Raw genomic sequence first — 27,500 nt, forward strand, 5'->3', positions numbered from 1 at the left:
TGCAATAAAACATCAAAATCATCGTACACTTGTACTCTATTCCACTCGATTCTATGAGCTGGATTTTTGAGTTAACCCAAAATGCTAATAAATCCCTTATTGTTTTTTTAATCATTGATAATATGATCAAATGATCAAGTGGGACGCAAAATTCCAGTGCGCACTTCACTACAGGAACCTGGCGTGTGTTCCTGGTCTGAGAATCCTCGGGTATGTGCTACGCTGTTAGCGTTTCCTCTGTCAGTGACCTTGAGATGAAAGACAGAAGTGTCTGAAATGCTAAGCGCAGTGAGATTGCTATCTTTTAAACTGCCTGAGACCCGAGAGTCTTTTTAATTCTTTCTATTTCCGAAGCTCAGAACTCTGAGAGAGCAGTCTTTAATGTTTACGTGTGTGTGTGTGTGTGTGCGTGTGTGTGTGTGTGTGTGTGTGTGTGTGTGTGTGTGTGTGTGTGTGTGTGTGTGTGTGTGTGCACGTGTGTGTGCACGTGTGTGTGTTTGTGTGTGTGAGGGAGAGACATGCTTATATTCACCGCAACTTCTCTGCTGACCTGCTCAGTGCAGATGGCAATTATTTTATGCTCTGATAACCCAGAGGCACAGAAAACTTCATTTTCCTCGCCTGATGTTATCGTGAATAATACAGATTCATTCCTGAGGCTCTGAATTGGCCTATGACTGCCAATAGCTTCACAACAGATCAATCCATTCGCCCTCATCTGCTAAGTCTCTGATCATCTGAGACTTTGTCTTGTGTTTGTGTGTGTGTGTGTGTGTGTGTGTGTGGGTGTGTATTAAAGGCAAAGCAGGTGTCCTAAATCCGATTATATACAATATTCCAGTCAGAGTTTCTAATGGGAAACGATTCACAAAATTCCTACAACGCATCAGTGCATCGACAGCATTAACGATGTGATGCATCGATTTTTGAAAGTATGCAAGTTGGCATTTGTATGGCGATGCATCATTTTTCACATTTTTGCATCTGTAAAAACTTGACTTGACTCTCAGCACCGCTGCTGCTACGTGAACATGACGTATCACAACACTACGGAGACCGAGGCGTGTCCTGAGAGTCACATAGAATATAGATTAACATGGCAGAGGTAGAGCTGTAACTTCCTGCAGACACAACAGGAAAAGAACATCTGCTTTTATTTCATATTTGTTCTTTTATTTTTTAAGCGTGTTTGTTTAGGGCCATGCTTTAGAAGTCAGAAGTCGCTTAAGTAAATTGATGATTTGCTGTCTGGCTGAACCGAAGCAATAAAACTGAACTATCGGTACTATACTAAATTGCAGAGCATCAGATTTTTTTCACTGCTTCGTACTGCATTAAATCGCATTGTGTTGAAGTGAATCAAAATCGACCGCAGTTCGACCCCTGAGGTATTTACTGTTTCAGCTTGTTCAGGGATTCGTATATTAATAGTGAATGAAATCAAAATAACATTTTAGAACACATGAGAAAATTCGATTTTTTTATTTGATTTTCTACTAAAAACAAATTTAATTTAAGAAATAAAAGTAAAACTGAAAGATACACGGAAAAGTAATGTTCATTGTAATTTAATTATAATAATACAAAATATACAATATGAGTAATATTGTAATATAATGAGATTTTATATTTCGGTATCAATTTCGGTGCAGTAGAATTGTGCACTATATTTCGAATTAGAAATTAATTTCATTAGCCCTTTATTTCATTAATCATTTGGTTTAATTGTTTAAAAACTTGGAACATATAATAATAATAATAATAATAATAATAATAATAATAATAATCTTCATTTTTTTAAATAGCGCCTTTAAAAGTTACATCTCGAACACTTTACAAGTAAAAAATAAAGAATAATATATATAGAAAAATCATCCATAACAAAAAGAAAAAAATAAAAATAAATAAATGCTCTCATGAAAAAAGTGAGATTTAAAAGCAGATGTAAAAACGCAAAGATTCAGGCTGTCTGATTTCATTGGGGAGAGACCCCCCAAAACGTATGGTGCACAAGAAGTAAAAAAACCCGGTCCCCTATAGAACGTAAACTGGTGGGAGGAACAACAGAATCAGAGAAGAAGATCAGCATCAGAGAAGCAGAGTTAGTGAAGTAATAATAAATAATATGGCACCATAACTTGTAGGTCAGCATGAGATTTTTTGAAGTGAATGTGAAACCTGACAGGGAGCCAATGCAATGCCTCCAAATCTGGAGAGATGCTGGTCTTTGTCAGGGTTCTAGCAGCTAAATTATGAACAGCCTGTAATTTGTTTAAGGTTAGATTTAGAAACCCCAGCAAGCAAAGCATTACAGTAATCGATGCATGAAAAAAAACAAAAAGTATCGATTTTTAAGCAGCCGTAAAAGATATCATGGGGCGCAGCACAACAGGGGGGCAAACACTCATCTACGACTTTTAGGACTAATAAATACAGTATATACTGTTTAGCCATAACATTATGACCACCTGCATAATATTGTGTAGGTCCCCTTTTGCTGCCAAAACAGTCCTGATTTGTCGATCATTAACAGCATGAACCTCTTTAGCAGTTTGAGCTACAGGAGCTCGTCTGTTGTCTCGGACCACACGGACCAGCCTTTGCTCCTCATGTGAATCAATGAGCCTTGGCCACCCACGACCCTGTCACCGGTTCACCACTGTTCCTTCCTTGGACCACTTTTGATAGACACTGATCACTGTAGACTGGGAACATCTCACAAGATCTGCAGTTTTAGAGATGTTCTGACCCAGACGTCTAGTCACAATTTGGCCCTCGTCAAACTCATTTACATCCTCGCGCCTGCCCATTTTTTCTGATTCTAACGATCCACTAACAGGTGCCATGACGAATAGATAATCAGTGTTCTTCACTTCACCGGTCATAATGTTGACAATATGACAATGACCTCACATTTTTTACCATTAGACACAAAGGCCACACCTTCTTCATTGGAAATAATAGACAGAGGCCACACCTCCTTCCCTGGGACTAACGGACTGTGGTTTTACCTTCTTTATTTTGGGATTGATAGACACCTTTTTTCCTTGGAGGCAACACATGCACAATAAACGACATCTTGATTTCACCCTAGAAGTAGAGGTCCACTATAAATTCCGTCTTAATCAGGAGACTGAACTCGAGAAACCCGAACTGCACAACTGCTGTGAATCTCAGCTGAAAGTCGGGCAGTTAAGAAGCTTAACCAAACAAAACAGTGGCCTGGCTTCAGTTCACGCTGTCACACAGCAGCCAGGCCTGCAGGGAGCAATTCATTACGCACTTATCAAGTCTTATTGCTCTTTCTGCTTCTCTTTCCATTCCACAGAGCAAGCCAGTGTGTTCGAATGCATCTGCTGTCTGATTTTGATCGATCTGCTGTTGGATTATAGTGTGTGTCTGGTGTGTGTGCACGCATGTGTGTGTGTGTGTGTGTGTGTGTGTGTGCTTTTGTTTTCCCAGCTGTGGCAGAGGAGGTCCACTTTCCTGTTGAGTCTCAGACTGATTGATGAGGTCCAATGATAAAAGTGTTATTATGGCAAGAAAGTTATCCGAAGCGCAGCAGTACCACAGAGGCGTGTCTGAAAGTCAAAGCGAGCCGGAAAGCAATGATCTATATTTACTGTCCGACTCAAGCCTGTGGGGTGTGGGTGTGTCGGGTTCTATACATTATTGATCCAGGGAACAGTTGATGCATTTTACAGGAGGATTCAATCATATAAAATGCATAGCATTTCAACCGGGGGTCTGTGGTGGTACTGCAGGGGGTCTGCTAATTATTGTTGTATCAAAAAAAAAAATTGTACAATGACACATTTTGTATCCGGTGGTCTCTGTCCAATGTCATCGCCTAAGTGGTCCTTGACCTGAAAAACGATGGAGACCCCTGATGTATGGGATACAGAAGAGGCCACGCCTCCTTCACTTTGACCCATAGACACAGAAGCCACTCCTCTTAATTCTAGGACCAATAAATAAAGTACATACCTTAACAGTGGCACAAAGGCTACACCTTTTTTGCTTAAAAAATTAAACAGCTACACTTCATATATATTATAAAACAAAAAGGACGTGCCTCCTTCCTTCCTTCCTACTTTTTTAGGACTAATCAGCATAAAGGCCAAACCTCCTTTTTAACTAGACAGAAAGACCACCCCTTCTTATTTAAGGACTAACAAAGGCCACGCCTACTTTACTTGAAATACAGCCCCAGGCCACAAATCTTCTACTTAGACCATTAGACACAAAAGCCAAACCTTCTTTGCTGAAAACAATAAACAGAGGCCACGCCTCCTTCCCAGACTGAGGTCACACTTTCTTTGGAAAATACCTCCATAATTGTTTATTTTTTTCTGGTTTTGCTTTCAGGTGCATTCAAACCTAAGAGAATTTTCATTACGTGAAAAGAGTTCCGTGTAAAGGGCTTGATTCACTCACGGGTGTTGCTGGGCTGAGAGTCCATGGGGATCATCATCTTCGACCGGGTCGCTCTGCGTGAAGCTAGAGAGCGGTCTAGAGTGGAAATGCCGCTGGAGGCTTCATCTGCGTCGCCACCTGAAAAATGGAGGGATCATCAGTTCTTTCTGTGGACATGTTCTTTGCGTTTGGTGGGTCACAGCCTCTACAGTCAGCACTCTGGTCTTGCAGAAACTAAAGCTAAATTTGGATGAAAAGCTGCAACACTGCAGAGTTATTTGTTCATTTTTTTAAAACTAATGACCATGCCACCTACAGAAGCCTAAATAAAATGTTTAGCTAGCTAGCTAGCTAGCTAGCTAGCTAGCTAGCTAGATAGATAGATAGATAGATAGATAGATAGATAGATAGATAGATAGATAGATAGATAGATAGATAGATAGATAGATAGTCTCATGCGTCTTTCCACTTGATCCGAACTCCATCCAAAAGAAGGCTATCATGATGATTTAGGGACGTTTGCAGAGCATATTGGGACAGGCTTGTTGCTATACCACCATATACGGGGTGGTATCAAAAGGTTTTGAGACTTGTTTTGTAACACGCCAAGAGATGGCAGCACAAGGCTGCACTCACAGTCACAGGGAGCACCGACATTCACAAGTCAGTCTGTCAAAAGACATCGTCCTGTGTACATCAAGAGCTGTGCAACTTATGCTATTCTGACCATGTGTGTAACCACTTCTGCGAGTTCATCATGAACATCTGGGCAAATCTTCTTCGTCGATGCTGCGATGAGTGTTTCGAGGTGTTTTGACTGGTACAAGAACTTCAAGAGCAGAAGAACAAGATGCGAGAGATCAGGGAGACCTTCAACGAGCTCAACTCCCAACAAATCCACAACATTGCTGCCATTGTCGATGTGTCATACGGAACAGTCCAGGCAAACCTTGCATGTGATTTAAACATTGCTGTCAAGTTCGTCCCCAGGCTGCTCAACCCAGAAGCAAAAGGAAGACCAATTCGAAGTCTGCTAAGAACTCCGTCAGCGTGCCATGAATGAGCCGTCCTTCATGTTGAGGATCATTACCTGTGACGAAGCAACAGTCTTCACAGTGGAAGAGCCTGTTATCTCCAGCTCGAAACAAGTGCATGCTCATCGACTTTTTTGACATTCGCGGAATAATAATAATAATACCAGCAAAAAATCTTAGATGCTTTAACCAAGTGTGTAGCAGATGTACACAAGCTGAACAGATCCAAGGATAAATGTTGGACTGTAATGTATTACAAAGGGTTGGACATTAGAATGAGCAGAACGTAAAGAACCAGACTGTTACCTGAGTGGCTGCTTTTGCTGCCCATCTGGCTCTCTGATTGGCTGTGGCTGACAGGGGCGATCTCCTGGCAGCTCTGGATTGGAGATTCTTGACCGGATGGGGCAGAGCTTGACGGTTTCTCGATGTTCTTCAGCTCCATCTCCTCATGGTGGATCCACAGGTCTGGAGGTCGCAGGTCTTTCTGACTTCCTTTCCTTTTCCCTGCACTGTGCGTGGCCCTCTTTCTACACACAAACACACACACACACACATACACACCTTACATGAACAGTATTTTGGTGTAATTTATTTTGAATATCTTGCCAATATTTGTTCTGCATTTCATAACATTTAGAGTAGGAGATCCAAACCTGGTTTTATAGATTGGTGTGTGTGTGTGTGTGTGTGTGTGTGTGTGTGTGTGTGTGTGTTTTTGTGTGTGTGTTGAGGGAAAAAAAATTGGAGTGTTTTCTTTCTCTTAAAATGCCAAAACACAATTACACTCATTAGCATCAGGCTCCTGTACTGTGTGTGTGTGTGTGTGTGTGTGTGTGTGTGTGTCTGCATACATAATAATAATAAGGTGAAAATTCTAGATCTTCTCTCTAACACACATCCCCTTCCTCTGTATACATGTATACACACACACACACACACACACACACACACACACACACACACACACACACACACAAAACATTGTAGCAATTAAAGCGATTTATTAACCGCACTGATGTGCCAAAAGGGCACTTTACCTCATTTAGGTGTTAGCACTTGGTATATTAACTAGACATGTGTTTGTCAACGAGGGCGACACACTTTTAACCGCATGGTTCAGCTCCTCTCATAAGCGCTGCGGCTATAATAATGATCTAAGCTAATGATCTCAGATGACAAAAACAAAGGAGGAAATGGTCAAAACATGGACTTTTTATATATATTAGCACCTAGCTAATGATTGCGTACCTATACGAACATATTTTTCACACACAGTTGAGCCTAAGAAGCTGAATGCTCAGTTCACTCAGACACTTGATTCGCGGCGCTAGCATTACAGCTAGCAAAGTCTCTCAGAAATACAGTGATTCATTAAAGCTCTCGAAGTCTGCGGATTATTTGTGTTAGTACTCAGAATCCTTGCCTGCTCAAAGAGTTAGCAAAGTAATGTACCTTATACTAGTGTTGAATAAAATCTTATGCAAATGTGAGAAATGTGCGCTAGTTTGTTTGAGGTTAGCTAGCCAGTAAGTTATGTGGGATGGTAGGAAGACATGTTGATGTTTCATGTTTCCCTGGACTTTTTTTTACCAGACATTTGATGTGTGTGAGAAACCCTAACATGTTTTTTATCCAATTCTACACTAATACGTGTGGCACTTGTTTCAATTGATAGAACTATAGATTTCAACCTAATTCTCAGGTTGAATTCAAGTCAAGTCATAAGTATGGTGAGTGAAATCTGTTTACATCTTTCTGTTTACACTGCACCTTATTCTGTTACGACAGGTTTTACTGGCGGAGCTATTTCTATTTTTTATTTTATATTTTGTGTATTGTGTGTTGTCCTGCACTGTCCTGTGTTGTCTTGCACTGTCTTGTGTTGTCTTTTGCACTGTTTGCACCAGCTGCACACATGCACTTTATGTGGCGAGGATCTTAGTTCTCGGCCCTGTGTTCTTCTGTTCTGTACTGTTTGTTTTATGTTGTTCTATGTAGCACCTGGGTTCAGGAGGAACGTTGTTTCATTTCACTGTGTACTGCATCAGCTATATATGGTTGAAATGACAATAAAAAGCTTCTTGACTTGAAGTCCTGAAGAGCTCTGCACTGATTTTTCTATCTACCCGGCCTACTGTAAAAATATAGTAAATTGGTAAACAACTGTGAGGTCATTTCTGGACTAGCATTACCACATGGAGGCTAATATTACAGAATTCTAACATCAACTATTAAAAATATGGTTGTTTATTTGTAGTTAATGGACCCAAAATCATTGCCCTTGTGTCTTCCTCTGAACACACACTAACAAAGTGGTGTTTTTTTTCTCAAAAGAGCCCTGACAGAAAACCTACTGACCCCCTACATCTACAGCAGTGTATATGGGGAAAGGGGAAGCAGCAGTGGCAGCTTCACTGCATGCAGCCAGATCTCAGAACAATGCATGAAAACACTTATCACAGCTTAGCAGACATGCTACTGCTGAGTTCCGGTGCGCGAAGAAGCGCACACCTGCTTAGCAGGGCGTAACGATCCCGCAAAGCAGTTTAGTCCAACTAATTATTTGGGAAAGGCAAAACCGACTCACTTCCTTTGTTGTGCGGAGGACCGCCGCGTGCAAATGAGGGCCACGATGACCACGACGACGATGGTGACGGCGCCCACAGACACCACGATGATAACGAGGAGGTTGCTGTTCTTCTGAGGGGTCACACTGCCGTGGGGGGGTCGCATCTGACCAATGGGGGGCTCTGAGACATACAATTTCAATGATATAAATCGACATTGCAGTGTTGCTGTGGTGATGGAGGAACCTGAACTAGGAACACTCAGGAGCCTGTTGATTTAACAGCACAGATCATCAGCTGAATTACACAGAAACTAAGTTGTAAAAAAAAAAAAAAAAAATTCGCAATAGGCCATGCATTCAAATATTTTTTTCTCTCTTGTTTTTTTCGTGATCACGACAGGATTTTCTCACCATAACAAAAGTTATTTTTCTAGTTATTATGCCATAATATAATGCCATACCAAAAGTTGCTTCCTCGTGATCAGCACTTCATTTTTCTGTTTATTCTGCATAAGAGCATGTTCTAGAGGCATAATTATCACATCATGGACAATCGCAATCGCTTTTACTTTGATCAGGGACTCGTTTAAACTAGAGATAAAGTAATGATATACACCAGAAACATTCATTAGGTGCGAGATACAATTACGTTGTGAAAAAAACAGGTTTTTACATTGAGGTTACAAGAAAGTCGTGATCATGAGAAAACAACATTTGTTATGTCAAAATCACAAGAAAATATTGGTTATGACAATAAAATGAAACTGCAGTGTGGTGTAGTGTAGTGTTTTGTACTGTAGCGGAGTGGAGTGGATTTAAGTGTAATGTAGTGTAGTGTAGTGTTTTGTACTGTAGTGAAGTGGAGTGTAATGTAGTGTAGTGTAATGTTCTGTAGTGGAGTGGAGTGTAGTTAAGTGTAATGTAGTGGAGTGGAGTGGAGTGGTGTGTAATGCACTGTAGTGGAGTGGAGTGGAGTGTAATGTAGTGGTGTGTAATGTAGTGCTGTGTAATGTAGTGGAGAGTAATGTAGTGGAGTGGAGTGGAGTAGAGTGGAGTGTAATGTAGTGGTGTGTAATGTACTGTACTGTAGTGGAGTGGAGTGGAGTGGAGTGTAATGTAATGTAGTGGAGTGGAGTGGAGTGGAGTTGAGTAGTGTATTGTAGTGGAGTGTAGTGTAGTGTAGTATAGTGGAGTGTAATGTAATGTAGTGGAGTGGAGTTGAGTAGTGTATTGTAGTGGAGTGTAGTGTAGTGGAGTGTAATGTAATGTAGTGGAGTGGAGTGGAGTGGAGTGGAGTTGAGTGTAATGTAGTGTAGTGGAGTGTAGTGGAGTGTAGTGGAGTTGAGTGTAATGTAGTGTAGTGGAGTGTAATGTAGTGTAGTGTAATATACTGTAGTGGAGTGTAATGTAGTGTAGTGTAATGTAGTGGAGTGTAGTGGAGTTGAGTGTAATGTAGTGTAGTGTAGTGGAGTTGAGTGTAATGTAGTGTAGTGTAATGTAGTGGAGTTGAGTGGAGTTGAGTGTAATGTAGTGTAGTGTACTGTAGTGGAGTGTAGTGGAGTTGAGTGTAATGTAGTGTAGTGGAGTGGAGTGGAGTGGAGTTGAGTGTAATGTAGTGTAGTGGAGTGTAATGTAGTGGAGTGGAGTGGAGTTGAGTGTAATGTAGTGTAATGTACTGTAGTGGAGTGTAATGTAGTGTAGCGTAATATACTGTAGTGGAGTGTAATGTAGTGGAGTGGAGTGGAGTTGAGTGTAATGTAGTGTAGTGTAATATACTGTAGTGGAGTGTAATGTAGTGTAGCGTAATATACTGTAGTGGAGTGTAATGTAGTGTAGTGTAATGTAGTGGAGTGTAGTGGAGTTGAGTGTAATGTAGTGTAGTGTAGTGGAGTTGAGTGTAATGTAGTGTAGTGTAATGTAGTGGAGTTGAGTGGAGTTGAGTGTAATGTAGTGTAGTGTACTGTAGTGGAGTGTAGTGGAGTTGAGTGTAATGTAGTGTAGTGGAGTGGAGTGGAGTGGAGTGGAGTTGAGTGTAATGTAGTGTAGTGGAGTGTAATGTAGTGGAGTGGAGTGGAGTTGAGTGTAATGTAGTGTAGTGTAATGTACTGTAGTGGAGTGTAGTGGAGTTGAGTGTAATGTAGTGTAGTGTAATGTAGTGGAGTGTAGTGGAGTTGAGTGGAGTTGAGTGTAATGTAGTGTAGTGTACTGTAGTGGAGTGTAGTGGAGTTGAGTGTAATGTAGTGTAGTGGAGTGGAGTGGAGTGGAGTTGAGTGTAATGTAGTGTAGTGGAGTGTAATGTAGTGGAGTGGAGTGGAGTTGAGTGTAATGTAGTGTAGTGTAATGTACTGTAGTGGAGTGTAGTGGAGTTGAGTGTAATGTAGTGTAGTGTACTGTAGTGGAGTGTAGTGGAGTTGAGTGTAATGTAGTGTAGTGTACTGTAGTGGAGTGTAGTGGAGTTGAGTGTAATGTAGTGTAGTGTAATGTAGTGGAGTGTAGTGGAGTTGAGTGTAATGTAGTGTAGTGTAATGTAGTGGAGTTGAGTGGAGTTGAGTGTAATGTAGTGTAATGTAGTGGAGTGTAATGTAGTGGAGTGGAGTGGAGTTGAGTGTAATGTAGTGTAGTGTAGTGTAATGTACTGTAGTGGAGTGGAGTGGAGTTGAGTGTAATGTAGTGTAATGTAGTGGAGTGTAATGTAGTGGAGTGGAGTGGAGTTGAGTGTAATGTAGTGTAGTGTAGTGTAATGTACTGTAGTGGAGTGGAGTGGAGTTGAGTGTAATGTAGTGTAATGTAGTGTAATGTAGTGTAGTGTAATGTAGTGGAGTGTAGTGGAGTTGAGTGTAATGTAGTGTAGTGTAATGTAGTGGAGTTGAGTGGAGTTGAGTGTAATGTAGTGTAATGTAGTGGAGTGTAATGTAGTGGAGTGGAGTGGAGTTGAGTGTAATGTAGTGTAGTGTAGTGTAATGTACTGTAGTGGAGTGGAGTGGAGTTGAGTGTAATGTAGTGTAATGTAGTGGAGTGTAATGTAGTGGAGTGGAGTGGAGTTGAGTGTAATGTAGTGTAGTGTAGTGTAATGTACTGTAGTGGAGTGGAGTGGAGTTGAGTGTAATGTAGTGTAGTGTACTGTAGTGGAGTGTAGTGGAGTTGAGTGTAATGTAGTGTAGTGGAGTGTAATGTAGTGGAGTGTAGTGGAGTTGAGTGTAATGTAGTGTAGTGTAATGTAGTGGAGTGGAGTGTAGTGAAGTGTAATGTAGTGTAGTGTAGTGGAGTGGAGTGGAGTGTTATGGCTGTAAATAAGACACTGAGAGCAAAGTCAGCGTCTTTCTCCCTCATTTTCACTCTCATAACACCTGTTCCTGTTTTGAAAGTTGGAACTAATAAGCTCCCTCTTCTCTCGTCTGGACGCTAATTATTGTCATACAGCACCTGCATTCAGCACGCCGAAAAAAAGCTCAGCCCCAAACACAATAGCATTATGTTGTGCCAAATTGAAGGGCATCGGCATTTTAACAGAACTGCTTTGCCCTGTTATCTCACAGTCTGTGAGCTGTTAACCTCTTTCCTCTCTCCCTTAACAGTCTTTATTTCTGCTAACAGGGTGATAAGGGGGAGCGATGGACACTCTGCTCATCCCTCGCTTCTTATTCTGACTGAAAGCAAGGTCCAGGTAATGAGTGACGCAGGAGTCGTTTACTTACTTTCACTAATACAGCGGATAAATGACAGGTCCAGTGTCTGTTACTAGGTGTGTGTTTGTGTTCATTGTTCTGGCTACACACTGTAGATGCTCAGATCTGTCCCTGCTACTGTGGGGTAAAAGGTTTAGTAGAAATGTTGCACCACAGAGGGCATAGGGTTCTGCTTTTTCTGCTCTAAATACATGATTCTGGTTCTGAATCTACTCTTGTTTCTGATTGTGCAATCAGGTCTTCAATATCATGCACTGGGTTTGTGTTTGGCTCTGGTCCAATATGGAGGATAGTTCTGCTGTTTGGAAAATGTTTGGTATTTCTAGGTCTGGATCTTGTCCTAGTTCTGGTATAGTTCTGAGATATGATTTGCTTCTGGTTCTGGGTTGAGTTCTTGCTTTCAGAGTTCTAAAAACTGGTGGGGTTCATTTGCATTTAGGAGCTGGCATTTTGGGTGCGCTTCTAGATTAAGGTCTCATTCTTCAAGGACTGAACGGATGAGATCAGGATCAGATCTGAGACCTATAGGAGGCTTTTTTAACCATTATTTGTTCAGATCTAGTTTTGGGTTCGGTTCTTATGGATCTTGATCTATTTGCAATCTTGGTTTGGTTATTCTGGATCTGGTTCTTCTACATAATGATTGGTTCTGCTTCTGGGTCTTGGTTAAGTCATATTGGTTTAGTTTTTACTTCTGCACATGATTCTAATGTGATTGGTTCTGCTGTTGGGTCTGTTCTATTTCAGGCTACATCTAAACAAGTCCAGATATATTTTAAAAACTTTAGCCTAATTTTGAAAGCGTATTTGGTAAAAAAACTAAACACTTTCATAATTTTCAATCGTTAAAAGTTGCCCATCCAGACTGGAAACGTCTGACAAATTTACGTCCCGGTATTGTGCAGGAGCAAAACCTAAGACGATTCGACCTTCGTCATTTCTGCCTGCTGTTTATTTACTTTCCGGTCCTTGAAACTGTAGGTTTCCCATTTGAAATGCTCCGTTTTCACAGTTCACACTGCGACGCAAAAAAATTCGCGATTTGGAAATTGGTACAAAACAAGGAGTGTGTGTGTGATTATTCCGGAGTTCTCCGCCTCTCCCTCGGCTCCAGAAACCATTTCAATAAAAATCAGCTTCGCTTAACTTCAATCATGTCCAATCATCTGCGAACGAGACTCTATGAATTCTAATGTAAATGTGATAAGACGGCGGCGTGCGAATCGCCCGGCCTGAGAATGCGCCTAATGTTTAATCGCATTCTTTTCTTTCCTCTGTGCTCGAAACGTATTGTAGATAAATTAGAGCAGACGATACGAGTGGAGTGTAGAAGGAGGTCGCGTGGAGAATACGGTGGAAAAACCGTGTGATGTCCATCTGTTTGTCTTATTTTAGCCTCTGAAGCCTCAGATCTCCAGAGCATGTAATATCCTTTGTACACATGTGTAAAATATTAGATTTGTTAATATTCAATAGGTTTATGTGTGTGTGTTTAATTTGGGGAGAACCCAGGGAATTATACACACACACACACATTTATAATACTCGTGTGTCCGAGGTTCCCCAATAACACCTGCTGCAGCTGAACACATGCACACAGAACAGCCAACACACACACACACACACACACACACACACACACACACACACACACACACACACACACACACACACACGTGCACCACACATGCACACACAGACTCTAAAACACTTGTGTGCATCTGGTGATTATCCTGCTCAGTCTTAATTAAGAGATTTCCCCACAGAGTGCCCAGCGTCCCACACACAGGCAAAAAAACAACTGTGTGTGTGTGTGTGTGTGTGTGTGTGTGTGTGTGTGTGTGTGTGTGTGTGTGTATGTATACAATAGGGAAGGATGAAGCTCTCCTGCTGTGAAATCTTTTCTAAACAGCCATGAAAGTGTATTCTCTATCTATCTATCTATCTATCTATCTATCTATCTATCTATCTATCTATCTATCTATCTATCTATCTATCTATCTATCTATCTATCTATCTATCTATCTATCTATCTATCTATCTATCTATCTATCTATCTGTCTGTCTGTCTGTCTGTCTATCTGTCTGTCTGTCTGACCGTCTGTCTGTCTGTCCGTCCATCTATTTCTGTCCATCCATTTGTCATATATTCTGTCTATCTGTCTGTCATCCATCCATCCATCCATCCATCCATCCATCCATCCATCCATCCATCCATCCATCCATCCATCCATCCATCCATCCATTTTGAGGCTTCACATCTCCAGAGCATGTAATATATTTTGCACATTTTTCTGGCCATAAGATTCAGAAGGGTGAAGTGTGCAATCTGATTGTCTCTCTGTCCTATTAATTACACACCGATTTTTCACTGGGTAGCATCACGGAAATAGAGTTCATGTTAAACTGTACATTTTGAAGTGTTGAAGCACCACACAGAGTCTACAGCCACCTCAAAAAAAAACCCTAAGACTTTAGAAAGCCATTCCATCACACAGCGGGGAAAAAAAATCTTTACTCACAGGATGTAGTACTTTCTGTAAGTGCATTGTGGGAAATGATAGTAGGGTGTAGGGGTTAAGTGCTTACCGTTCAGGCTGCTCCTGTCAATCAGGTTATTGTCCGAAGGCCAGTAGGCACCGTCTCCATGGCGACCTGCAAGCAAGGACCAGATGTGAGTGAAAGCTTCCCGTGGACGTACAATTAATACCGATTTTTAAGCACTCGAGTGTTACCCCTTCTTAGTAAAAAAAAAGAAAAAAAAAGTGTGTGTTTCCGAATTGTGTTAAGAAATCTTTTTGGCTGTGTCTGTGTGCTATCGTCCGCATCTGCACTTTCAGCGTGGAGAAGAACACTTCACAAAATACACACTTTTACAAGAAGGTGTAGCTCACAGTGTCAGTAGCTTCTCTCGAAATGTGTCTAGTAGCTTTTAAGTGCTGTAGAGTTTTCTGAGGAATAAAAATATGGTAGGAAGAACAAGTTCTGGCTGCACCTTAAATTATATCTATATGGACAAAAGTTTGTGGACACCTGACTATAATACAATAAGGCTTATTGAACACCCTGTTTTACATTTAGTCTCCATTTCCGGTTATGACCTTATAATGACCTCCACTCTTCTGGGAAGATGTTACAGTAGAGGAACTCCATTTAAATTAAATTTCATCCCAAAGGGGTTTAATAGAATTGAGGTCAGATATAGCAGACCAGTCAAGATCTTCCACTCCAACCCATGGAAATATAATATAGCACTCTCTGTGCAGCGCGCAGTCGCACGTGTCAAAACAAGCAGCATCTGGTGTCAGTGTTTGGCCTCTAGAGGCCGCTCTCGTAATGACAGTAGACTGGAAGACAGAAAAACTAATAGAAAATGAGTAGGGTTTTTGCCGATAGCCGATTGTTCCAGGAATCATCTGGCAAAACCAATGAATCGGTCGACCTCTAACATTGTACATGCGGAGACGCTTTTCAGCTCACCATAAATGTAAAGCGTTGCTATTTCTGGGCTTTTCTGCCTCATCTTACTTATCTCCAACCCATTTCTTCTCACAGAACTTTTTTTGCACAAAACACTAGAATATAAAAAATGCAACGGTTTCTGAAATATTTAATCCACCAACTACTTTTTTTTAAGATCCCTTCTGTTTTTTCTATAGAAGGCTCTGTATAGTAGAGTAAAACACCCAGTGTAGGACACAAACTGCACACTACAAGCAGTGTGTGTAAATCATTTCACCCACTTTGATGCCTCCTAAGGTTTTTATTCCTTTAGAATCAAAGTCCTGATCAAAAATGGCCAGACATGGTGTTCTTCCTACACTTCCTACAATCCCTCTGCACCGTGAGAAAAAACGTTGTATTAAGCACTGAGTTCAGGGCTATTAAAGACAAGGTACTCTGGGGAAACATTTGAGCTTCTTCCCTCACACGATGTTCTAATAAGTCAGGACAAAGAGGTGACAGAGGATCGGGGCAGGACCAGGAACCTGAACGCGTCTCAGCATAGCTTCAGAAAATCGCATATGCACAGTTTTATTGCTTCTGCTATGAGACCTTGTTACTCATTTTCATCCTCGGGCTTTGTGTGTGTGTGTGTGTGTGTGTGTGTGTGTGTGTGTGTGTGTGTGTGTGTTGACGAGCTGGAGTAAGTGAGTGAGGAAGAATTTGTTGAGAGAAATAGAGAGAGAAAAAAATAAAGAATGGTCACATTAGTCAGAGCCCAAACCACAACAAGACAGTTTTTCGTTGTTGGTGCTACTCATCAATCAAACGCACTTCAGCTACGCTTGTCACTCCTTTGGCTGTGTTCATATCTTACGTTTATAAACCTGTATAAAATCAAATTTTACACGCATGTTACGTTTTATTGTTACCATTGTTATGCATGTTATATCTCGTTGTTTCCATGTTACCATTGTTACGTCTCATTGGTACCATTGTTACGCATGTAAAGTCTCATTGTCACACGTTACCATTGTTACGCATGTCGGGTCTCATTGTTACACGTTACCAATGTTACGCACCTAAGGTCTCATTGTTACACGTTACCAATGTTACGCATGTCAGGTCTCATTGTTACATGTTATCGTTGTTATGCATTCTATGGCTATTGTTACCAATGTTACGCATGTTATGTCTCATTGTTACACGATACCATTTCTACGAATGTTACGTCTCATGGTTCCCCTTGTTATGCACGCTACATCTCATTAATACCATGTTACCGTGGTTACGCCTCATTGTTACAAATGTTCTGCAATGTTCTGCACTGATTTCTCTTCAGTGCTGCTCAGCGATGAGGGGTCCTTCCTCATGTCTATTACGCTAGAACAGACACTATATGGACAGAAGTATTGGGACACCTGACTTTTCCAGCCATATGTGGTTCTTTCCCAAATTGTTACCGCAAAGTAGGTAAGTTGGCCAGATATGCTTTACATGGGTTGAATTGGAAGACCCTCAACCCTATTGAACCCCTTTGGGATGAATGTGCATGCTGATTGCACCCCAGGTCTCCTCACCTCATTCACTACTTGACTTTACTAATACGCATATAGCTAAATGAACACAAATGCAATAAGATCGCTTCAAAGCACTGTACCTGGAGACTCCTTCAATAATACCTTTGACGATTATATGTTATTTCTTACTTTTAGAATACATTTATAATTTAGTTTTTAGATAAAATCTTGTGAAATAGTGGTTACTATGAAAACAAGGACGTGTGAGAATTATTGAACCAGTGTGTGTGTGTGTGTGTGTGTGCGCAATGTGTCGCACATTGAGTTGATTTATCCTGAGCTCTGAGCCTCAGTGGGGCTTTTTTTCCCCGCAGCCCAGTGAGTCATTGAGCCTTTGGTGTGTCACACACACAAACACACATGGAAGTGCTTTTACAAAGAATCTTTCTTATTCTATGCACAATTCATGTGGGAGTGTGTTTATGTGTGTTTGTCCAAAGAGCATGCCGGCGACTGCACATCGATGTCGAGGACACGTGTCTGTCTGACATTCGGCGAGCGTTCAGACGTCCCGCGGTCCAGGAAGACGAGCGTCTGCTCTGTTGTTTAAGAAAAATGGCCTTGTTTTAAAGACAGGAAAGAGACAGACGCTGGGTTGTGTCCTTCGGTGTGTGAAAAGGGAGCGGTGAGAACGTTTCTCGCCGCCGTGTGAATCTGCATGTTAAACAGAGCAGAGCTCAGAGTGTTCCTCATCACACAAGTGCTTCATCAGCGTGTAGTGTTCATTTTTATTAAATGTGCATCAGGAGTTCACGAGAAACAGTTAATATCAACCCACCCCTGCCTCATTGTCTCTCTCTCTCTCTCTCTCTCTCTCTCTCTCTCTCTCTCTCTCTCTCTCTCTCTCTCTCTTTCTATCACTTTGACTTTCTCAATTTCTTGCCATTTCTCTCTCACTGCCTCCTTCTGTCTGCATTTCTTTATCTCTCTCTGCTCATCTGTCTTTTGTTTGCTCTCTTTCTTTCCCCCCCTCCACCCATCTCAGTCTCCTTTTGTCATTCTTTCTATCTGTATGTCTGGAGTACTGTTATAATCTCTCTCTTTCTCTCCCCCTCTCTTTTAGAGTGTCTTTGTGTCTTCTTCTCGCTTTGTATTTCTCTATCTCTCGTTCTTACCATTGTCTCTATCTCTGTCTCTCTCCATCTTTCTCATCCGTCTTTCATTTTCTCTGTCTTTCTCTCCGCCCTCTACCTGTCTCAATCTGATTTGCTCCTTATTCTAAATCTGTCTGTCTGGCTTGCTGTCCACCCATCCCCCCCATCCTGTTTATTTTTATATCTATGTCCCCTTGTCCTCGATCTGTTTCTCTTTCCTTTTCTCTACCTCATTCTTTCCATCTGACTGTCTCGCTCACTCTCACTCTCTCTCTCTGTTTCTTTTTCTCTGTGTGAATTATTATTGCTAAGTAGAAATGATACTATAGCAATAGCAATAGTTGCCTCCTCTGTAATGAGCTTTAATGTTAATTAAAACAAAACCAGTGTTGAGAGAGACAGAGAATCCACCTCTCCCTCGTTTCCTTTCTTTCCCTCGCTGTCCTTTTACAAAAATGTTACTCCAAAATAGTGGATGCTCGATAACCTTGTTTCAGCTTAGAAATATTGCAAAAATTTGAAATATGATGTCGTTACAGGATGTGGAAAAACTAGATCATGCTTTTGTTACATCGAGATTAAACCTATTGTTCAAGGAAGTGCATAAATATGCATCAGTTCGTCCAATGCAGCAGCAAGAATCCTTACCAGAACCAGGAAATATGACCACATCACCCCTGTTTTACAAAATACTACTTCTCGAGCCGCAGTATTTTAACAAACTTTTGATCCCCCAGGCCTACTTAGAACAAAAGGTGCAGGCTATTTGTTGGTACCTAAAATAATGAAGACTAAAGCAGGGGGCAGATCTAACTCTCTTACAATACAGTAATGGAACTGTTAAACAATTAGTGTTCGGGACTCAGACACGGTCTCAATGTTCAAAACATTCATTCAGTCTAGCCTTTTGTCAGTAGGTCTTCCTTAGGTTTTAGATCTGCCTCTCTGGAGTCCCATCTTACACCCTGATCACTTAAACAATGAAAATGCTTAAAAACCTTTATTTTCTCTCTTCTAGTCGCCCTCTTCTCTCCTCTGTTATGAAAACATGCCCCTAAGGTTTCAATGACCAATGTTCCTGTCATTTCTTCACTTCGGATCTGCCTGGTTTATCTTGAAGTCCCACTGGTCCCACTAAAGGTTTCTCTCTCATTCTTTTATAACTTTATAACACATTCTTTAATATAACCTTATTACCACTTTATCTGTGTAAAGCTGCTTTGAGACAATGTCCATTGTAAAAATTGCTCTACAAATAAAATTTAATTCGAATTGAAATAGCCTAATTTGCGGTTCGTCTAATTGATTGTGACTCTGCACTCTGAGAAATGACTCATCTTCAGATTAGAAAGGAAAAAGAACAAGTTGAATGAATGGATATAGACCAGCGGTCCCCAACCTTTTTTGCACCACGGACCGGGTTAATCTCTGACAATATTGTCACGGACCGGCTTTTAAGGTGTGGTGGATAAATACAACAAAATAAAATAATAAGACCATAAAAACTGGTATTTTCTAAATATAATAATAATTGTGAAACCACTGTGTTGTTGTTTGTTAATTTTGCTCGCTTGGGGGTTTGAATTTAGCGGTAATGTATTATGTGATAGCGGCCGGAGCCCCTTTAAGAAGGTAGCGGATGGAGGTAAGACATGTGACCGAGGCATCATGACATGCATCAAGAGTGAGTCATAGACAGATGTGGCGGAGAGAATCCGGTCATTTTCCAAAATAAAACATTGTTCAGAATCAGAAAATAAATAGAACGTAAATAATGTAAGTTATGCATTTCTTTCTGTGCGGCCCGGTACCAATTGACCCACGGCAATGGGGTTGGGGACCACTGCTATAGAGGACAGACACTCAGTCAATATCGCATGTTTATTTCGTATCTAAATAGAAAGAGATTGCAAACTTGTAACCTTTTTAATGAAGATCATTTACCCTAGTTAGAGCCATGGGTCACATCCAGATTGCACACCTCGTATCCTATGGAATCGCATCGTGGCGAATCAAATGGAAATCGGATCGCACTGCATCGTAATGGGGTGAATCGGATCGCATTATCGGTAGCTGCTTCATATGTATCTTTAATGTATCATATCTTTAATCGCATCGTCGAATCGCATCCCTATTACATATACATGAGTATAAATTTGCTCACCTTGGTCATTGGCCATCTTGTCCGGATGTTCGACTGCGGCAAAACGAAACAAAAAGAGAAAATCAATGAACCATAAAGGGACTACAATTCAACAGTACAGTGAGCTATCATCATCTGAAAGCAAATGAACCGTGGCACTCTGACTGGAATGCAAACACAATACCATAAGCTGACGTCATATCACTGTTAGTTCTAAGAGCTTCCCTGTCAGGATCACTTCAATCAGACAGAAATGCGTACTGGAGCACCAAGAGGAATACATAAAGTTTTACATGTACGTTGTTTAGAAGAAATAAAAAAGCTGGTGTGAGTGTCATTTCCCAGTTAACGCCAGCGCTTTCTATTGTTTGTAAGCCGTTCCCTTTTTCACAACGGTTGCTAATTTAATGGTACGAATTGAACGCCTATGCACTGTCACACAACAGCAGGTGTGATGTTCAGAACTCTTTTCTCAACCGAGATGTGGGTTTCGGGTATCACCAGTTCTCAGTCCAAGTAAAATGACCATGATGGCACCATGATGGCCAGAAAAGTGGCCAAAATTTTGTCGCCTCCCGTTTATCGCGGTAGTAAAGTGCCAAAACCGAGCGAAAAAAAATAAATAAATTTGTGAACGGAAGCCACCCCAAAAATGCTTTTTTTTTAATTTTTTATTGTTTAAACCATAAATCATCCTCCCACACACTTTAAACTCACACAGAAAACATTTACAAGAAAATAGATAGATGAATTTTGTGTAAATTAGTAGAAATCTCTTATAATTTCTAGTGAGTTAAAGATACACGTCACTGCATTCTTTATTCTCATTGGCTAATCTGGTGACTTTTGTCTTTAACTCCACCCTTTTTTTGAGATCAGAGGATACTACAACCAATAAATAAGCAGAAACCTATGGTTTCTTTAATGTTACACATTTCTTATGATGAACTGAAATCATATGTGTATATATATATATATATATATACTTACTTACACAAACTTACACACTCTATGGACAAAAGTTTGTAGATAACTGACCATAAGATTGATAAGTGCTTTTTAAGCATCCCATTTCACATTTAGCCCTCATTCACTGTTATTATAACCTCCATTATTTTAGGAAGGTGTTCCACTAGATTTTGTGGAGATTTGTGGGTATTTATTCAGCCGTTGGCTGTTAGTAAAGTCGGGTACTGATGTAGGTGAGGTAAAAAGGTCAGCGTTCACATTCATCCCAAAGGTGTTTAACAGGGTTGGAGTTTTATAGCAGGAGATCTTCAACTCCAACCCATGAAAAAAAACATCTTCATAGAGCTGGCTTTGTGCACAGAGGCACTGTAATGCTGAGTGTTTGGGTCTCCTAGTTTAAGTGAAGAGAAAAGTCCAAGCTACTGCATCCAAAGACGTCCTACACAATTTTACTGCAACAGTTTTGGGGATGAACCTCATACGGGTGGGTGGAAACGTCCTGTGTCCCAGTACTTTAGTCCATATATTGTGTATTGTAACACTATAGAAATGTAGCAAATAATGTAAATTATATAATTTACATTATAATTTATTTAGATATAATAAATAATACATTTTGACTTTCTTTTTAGGAAAAAAAGGAATCATCTTTGTAGCAAAAGTCCAGATGGCCATTTTTGTGACACGTCCACTTAACGTCCACCAAAAAAAGAATACCAATGTGTAGCGTGTTCAGATTTAATCATGCAAAAATTCATTATTATGTTGCCTACATCATCTCATCATATATAAACACACACATTTCTGTTACTTCAGGTTAAGCAGGACAACCTAAGTAACACTTCCTGTTCAACTAGAGTCGACGCTTTCCACCATTCTGCCTAATGATAAACCTGTTTAACCTCCTGAACTAAGGGGACCTGAACAAAGCTCTCAGGACCCCTACACACACACACACACACACACACACACACACACACACACACACACACACACACACACACACACACACACACACACACACACACACAATGAGCTGTAAGACACCAGATGCTAGAGATCACGTTAATTAAGCTTTCCTGCGTCTGTGTGTGTGTGTGTGTGTGTGTGTGTGTGTGTGTGTTTATATGTGTGTTTTGTATGTGTGTGTTTGTGTGTGCACATTTTTCTCACTGTCATCAACCTGCCCTGATGATGATGGATGACAGATACAGTGAATTTACACACACACACACACACACACACACACACACACACACACACACACACACACACACACACACACACACACACACAGAGCGGTTTTCTCATTAATTCCAGAATTGGGATGCTTTGCTGACGTGAAGTGTATGTTACTTAAAAACGGTGCATATATACTGTATATATAAACACAAAGTCTCTTTCTATCATTACTTCTCTAAATCTCTTAATTTAGTGTATGTGTGAATGTACCTTTGGACGTCTTGTACTGGACAGGCTCCGACAGAGGCCCCACCCCCTTCGCGTTTTTGGCCTGGATGCGGAAATAGTAGACGGTGTCCAGATTTAGATCCATGACCTGATGGGTGAGTCTGTCTCCGGTTATGGGCTCCATCACCCAGTCATCAATCGCCATGTTTTTATCTAATGTGTAGTACACTATATAACCTGGGAGAGAGAGAGCGAATATGTGTGTGTGAGAGAGAGAGAGAAAGAAAGAGAGAGAAATAGAGAGATAAAAGGGTTAATTGAAAATTGGATGTAAATTTAGTCCAGAGGTTTAGCATGCGACTGTGCTGTAATATTTATGAAACTGTGTGTGTGTGTGTGTGTGTGTGTGTGTGTGTGTGTGTGTGTGTGTGTGTGTGTGTGTGTGTGTGTGGAAATGTTTGCTCTCGCAAGTAAAGGATTTGACCTCATTTTTTATGATCATCAGGGTCAAGGTGAGTATAGCAGTTTCATTAGTTTAGCAGTTTTAGCAATTGAAATCACCACTTCAGCTACGGACATGTAATTGGGAGACTGGAGGAAATCAGAGAACCTGTAGGAAAACCTCAGAGACACTGGGAGAACATGCTGGACTGTAACCCAAGCTCTGGAGAACCTGGAGTTATGTGTGTTATGTATTTACTCTACCGTGAACGTGTGTTGGTGATATTCAGCAAAATTCTACGTCCATTTCTACGCTCTCAGAACTCTTCTTCACACCAACGTCATTTTCTTAATTGATTTCATTTGACGCTCCACCACATTGTGCACCTGATTCCAAAATGGCTTCCTATTCACTTAATATGTTCTTTACATATGAATAATTAGGGGTGACCCTGAACAGTCATAGAATCGATGTTTCGATAGGAGGAGCCTGAATCAACTAATGAGCTTACAGTAGAATTTTTACAGAGGTGCTATGAAATGAGGATCGTGCCATTTTAGTTACATGGGGGTGCTCAACGTCTGAGAACTACCGGTTTTTTTTCGGTAAGTTCATATACAACCAATTATAATAATAATGTTGTCAATGTGAAAAAGGAGGATTTGAATAAATATCTGTAACGTGTGCGAATAAATCTGACCCCGCCCCCCTGTGATAGGTTTGACTTTCCCTGATCCATGACTGACACAGGAGCGTTATTATATTAATTATTTAACAACGTCTGGGGATTCTGTAAAGGCATTTTCTGATATCTGGTTGTTTTTTCTTCGGTGCATTGACGGCGCTCGCAAAGGCGATTTAATCGATTTCATCTGATTTGCCGACACGAGAAATGCAAATCCTGTCTGCGGTGGGGCTTTTCTGCACATATTAATTTGTTATTCTTTAGGTTTATTGATTCAAAAGGTTTTAAAGATTTTCTTCTATAAATTTGAGTGCGGTTTTGTATATCATATCGTCGCTTTGAAATGTTATGAGGAATCGTAACACACCCCCCCCCCCCTCCCTCCCCACGATTTGACGATTCCGATTCAACTACTACTGATTCAATCCTCAGTCAGGGACACCCTTTTTAATAAAACAACACTGGGGCTCTACAATGTCTTATAGAAGGGGTTTGGAGAGAAATCCAGCAGCTGTGAGAGATGTGACTTTTACAGTACATTATATTGTTCCCGGAATCCTGGATACGATTTTCTGTTCGTGAAAGACAGACAAAAAAGTTTGCAAAACTGGGATTTATGGATTTTTATTTCTATTTTTTTTCGGAAAGATAAATATTTCCGGATTTGTATTCGAACAGTGAAATTCTTTCTGACAGCCTGCGAACGCCTAAACTGCAGTACGGTTTTTACACAAAACACCATTCTGTCAAGTCGAACCCACAGCACACAGGGAGGGATACAAATATAGCTTAGAAGAAGCAGGACATGTTTGCCAAAGTCGTATTCTTATGCAGGAGGTAATTCTGAGCTGTGCACACACACACACACACACACACACACACACACACACACACACACACACACACACACACACACACACACACACCTACAGAGACATTTGACAATCCATACATAAACACACACACACACCTACAGAGACATTTGACAATTCACACACACACACACACACACACACACACACACACACACACACACACACACACACACACACACACACAGGCTTGACATTATTACACTTTCACTAAATGTAGCCAAATACATTATACCGGCAAAATGTTTGCGCCCACATAAATAGGGTATGTGCTTTTTGAGCATCGCTTTCCACATTTCCACAATGTGCTTGTGGAGATTTGTGTTCTTCAGACACAGGGGTGTTAAAGTCAGGTAGTGATGAAGGTGAGGTGAGGAGGCCTGGGGTGCAGTCAGTGTTCCAATTCATCCTAAAGGTGTTCAACAGGGTTGAGGTCAGAGGTCTATAGCAGGCCACTCAAGATCTTCCACTCCAACCCATGCACACCATATTTTCTCGCTTATTGCACAGGGGCATTGCTATGCTGGAACAGGTTTGGGTTTCCAAGACGTCCTATACAATTGTGTGCCTCCAGCTTTATGGAAGCAGTTTGGAGAAGAACCACGTTTGGCAGGAAAGGTTAGCTGTCCCAATTCCTTTTTTTTTTTTTTTTTTTCTTCAGAAATCTTCTGCCTTCAATGACATGATTTGTTAATTTTATTGGAATAAACTAATTGATTGATTGAATGTTTGGCTGATTGGTTTATTGGTTGATTCCTGATTTCTGGTATAATTACGAGGTGGATCGATAGCAAATAGAAGATTTGGTTCATTTTTTTTTTCCAGATTACACACCCAGACAGGAAACCTTCACTCCTGAGTGAAACAGACCACCTTTAGCACCAGTTGCTCACGTAGTACGAAAGTGAAGAACGCAACTAATGGACAGCAGACGTCTTGTCCTCGTCTGCCATCAGAAGAAAACGGTTTAAATTAGTGAGAAAGGAAGAAGCCTGTGCTCACCTGTGATCTTGCCATTTGCTTCGAGCGGCGGCTGCCAGCTGATGAGGATGGATCGGGGACGACCCTCTCGACCAATCACGGTCAGGTCCTTCGGGGCGGAGCTCGGTGCTACAGAATGCAAATTAAATGCGCAGGAAGAGGCGGGAAAAACAGTCTGAGTTAGTGTTAGTGTTAATTAATTGTCTCTTTGCTCTTTTTAACATCTGGTTAGTGACCTGCAAAGTTGTGTGCTGAAATCCCAAGACTGAGACACTGTTCCGGAAACAATTAATTTGTTGAAAGAAATGGAATAAATGTCCGTAGCTGAAACTAAAACACGGCACAGACTGAAAAAAAGAAAAGAAATCGCAACGATCCTACAAAAGAAAATATCCACCAGGCACGAAGTAAATCTGAGCTCAGAAATATGGGCCACATGAAATATTTTGGCCTCGAGGCATCTAACCTTCCACCTATTCAACAAAACCTCAATTAATCTTTTCAAATGAAATCACAGAGGAAAACACACACACAGCTGGCAGATATAATAACACGGCCTATTTGGAAGTGTTTTCTTTGCCGTGTGTGTGTGTGTGTGTGTGTGTGTGTGTGTGTGTGTGTGTGTGTGTGTGTGTGTGTGTTTGCTTAGGAAACTGTGTAATTAAGCTTTGTATATTAGCTGGGGTAAACAACAAAATGAGGCACCACACAGCACGGAAGCGTAACAATAAGAGGTTTTTTACTAAACCCAGCACAGATCATTGCTTGTTTAAGCAGCAGTGCATTCTGGGTAATGTGTGGAAAAAGAAAAGTGTGTGTGGTGGGGTGTGTGTGTGTGGAAGAAATCCCACGGTTTGTAACCAAACTCTGAACAAAGTCTCGAAGGAATTATGCAAGAAACACACACACACACACACACACACACACACACACACACACGTAGTTGAAGATGAGAAAAGCGGGTCGTCTTGATGAGGTAATGAGTGAAGCGAGGAGCCAAATCCATCTGCAACAGAGCTGCATTTCTGCATAAATGCGTTAAATATAGAAACTTTGAAAGAGAGAATGAGTTTCCTGAAATGTCCGCAACTGTTTCCTGAAATGTCCGGAACTGTGACCAATCAAACCAAAACAAACAATATCTGAGTCATTATAATGAACCATATAAAGAAAATCGTATGAATTTACCCGCTTCATATGTAGTGGCGTGTGCAGTCATACTCCACGTGCTCGACTTGCGACCTTTCGTTACCATGACAGCAAACTCATACATGGTGTTGGGCTTCAAACCCGTTACAGTGTGACTCAGTCCTGTGGTGTCTGCAGACTGGACACACACACACACACACACACACACACACACACACACACACACACACACACACACACACACACACAGTTGTCGATCTGTCTATTTATCATTCATGTCAGTCATTTAGTTTTCATCTATTTGCATATCCATATATTTATTCATCCATTCAATCATCCATCAATCAGTCCATCTGTCCATCCACCCATCTATTTACTAATTATATCATCCATCACTCTATATCCAGCTCTCCAGTCGTCTACTCATCTACTCATCATCTAACCATCCACTCACTCATTCACAAATTCATCCATCCGACTATCTGTTCATACATCGAACCATCTGTGCAAATACTCTGTAACGATCAAGTCATTCATCTGTCTATTTATGCATCCATTCATTTATTCAGCCACCCCTCCATCCATCCCTCCATCCATCCCTCCATCCATCCATCCATCCATCCATCCATCCATCCATCCATCCATTCATCCATCCATCCATCCATCCATCCAATCATTTGTCCTGCTGTCTATCCATTTATTAAGTCATTGTTTCATTCATCTATCTATCTATCTATCTATCTATCTATCTATCTATCTATCTATCTATCTATCTATCTATCTATCTATCTATCTATCTATCTATCTATCTATCTATCTATCTATCTATCTATCTATCTATCTATCTATCTATCTTTCCATCCATCCATCCATCCATCCATCCATCCATCCATCCATCCATCCTTTTATGAATCCCTATATCCAACTATCTCTCCATCCATCTATCTGTGCAAATACTCTGTGTTGATCAAGCTATTTGTCCAAAAATTCATCCATCCATCCATCCATCCATCCATCCATCCA

At 40.9% G+C, this 27,500-nt stretch overlaps 1 protein-coding gene across 4 annotated transcripts in view; it reads right to left on the reverse strand.

Moving 5' to 3' along the window:
* Window positions 1–27,500, reverse strand: part of dcc (DCC netrin 1 receptor) — a 242,443-nt gene that overhangs the window by 10,572 nt on the left and 204,371 nt on the right. For all 4 annotated transcript variants that reach the window (XM_083531092.1, XM_083531093.1, XM_083531091.1 and 1 more), the window contains exons 18-25: window positions 26,517–26,655; window positions 25,350–25,457; window positions 22,391–22,585; window positions 19,991–20,023; window positions 14,298–14,363; window positions 8,041–8,203; window positions 5,757–5,980; window positions 4,438–4,554 (exon numbers count right to left, since the gene is read on the reverse strand). In XM_083531092.1, coding sequence (XP_083387218.1) covers window positions 4,438–4,554; window positions 5,757–5,980; window positions 8,041–8,203; window positions 14,298–14,363; window positions 19,991–20,023; window positions 22,391–22,585; window positions 25,350–25,457; window positions 26,517–26,655 — 1,045 coding nt within the window. The remainder of the gene's footprint in view (window positions 1–4,437; window positions 4,555–5,756; window positions 5,981–8,040; window positions 8,204–14,297; window positions 14,364–19,990; window positions 20,024–22,390; window positions 22,586–25,349; window positions 25,458–26,516; window positions 26,656–27,500) is intronic.

Source organism: Silurus aristotelis (assembly GCF_946808225.1).
Source record: "Silurus aristotelis genome assembly, chromosome: 26".
Classification (NCBI taxonomy): Eukaryota; Metazoa; Chordata; class Actinopteri; order Siluriformes; family Siluridae; genus Silurus; species Silurus aristotelis.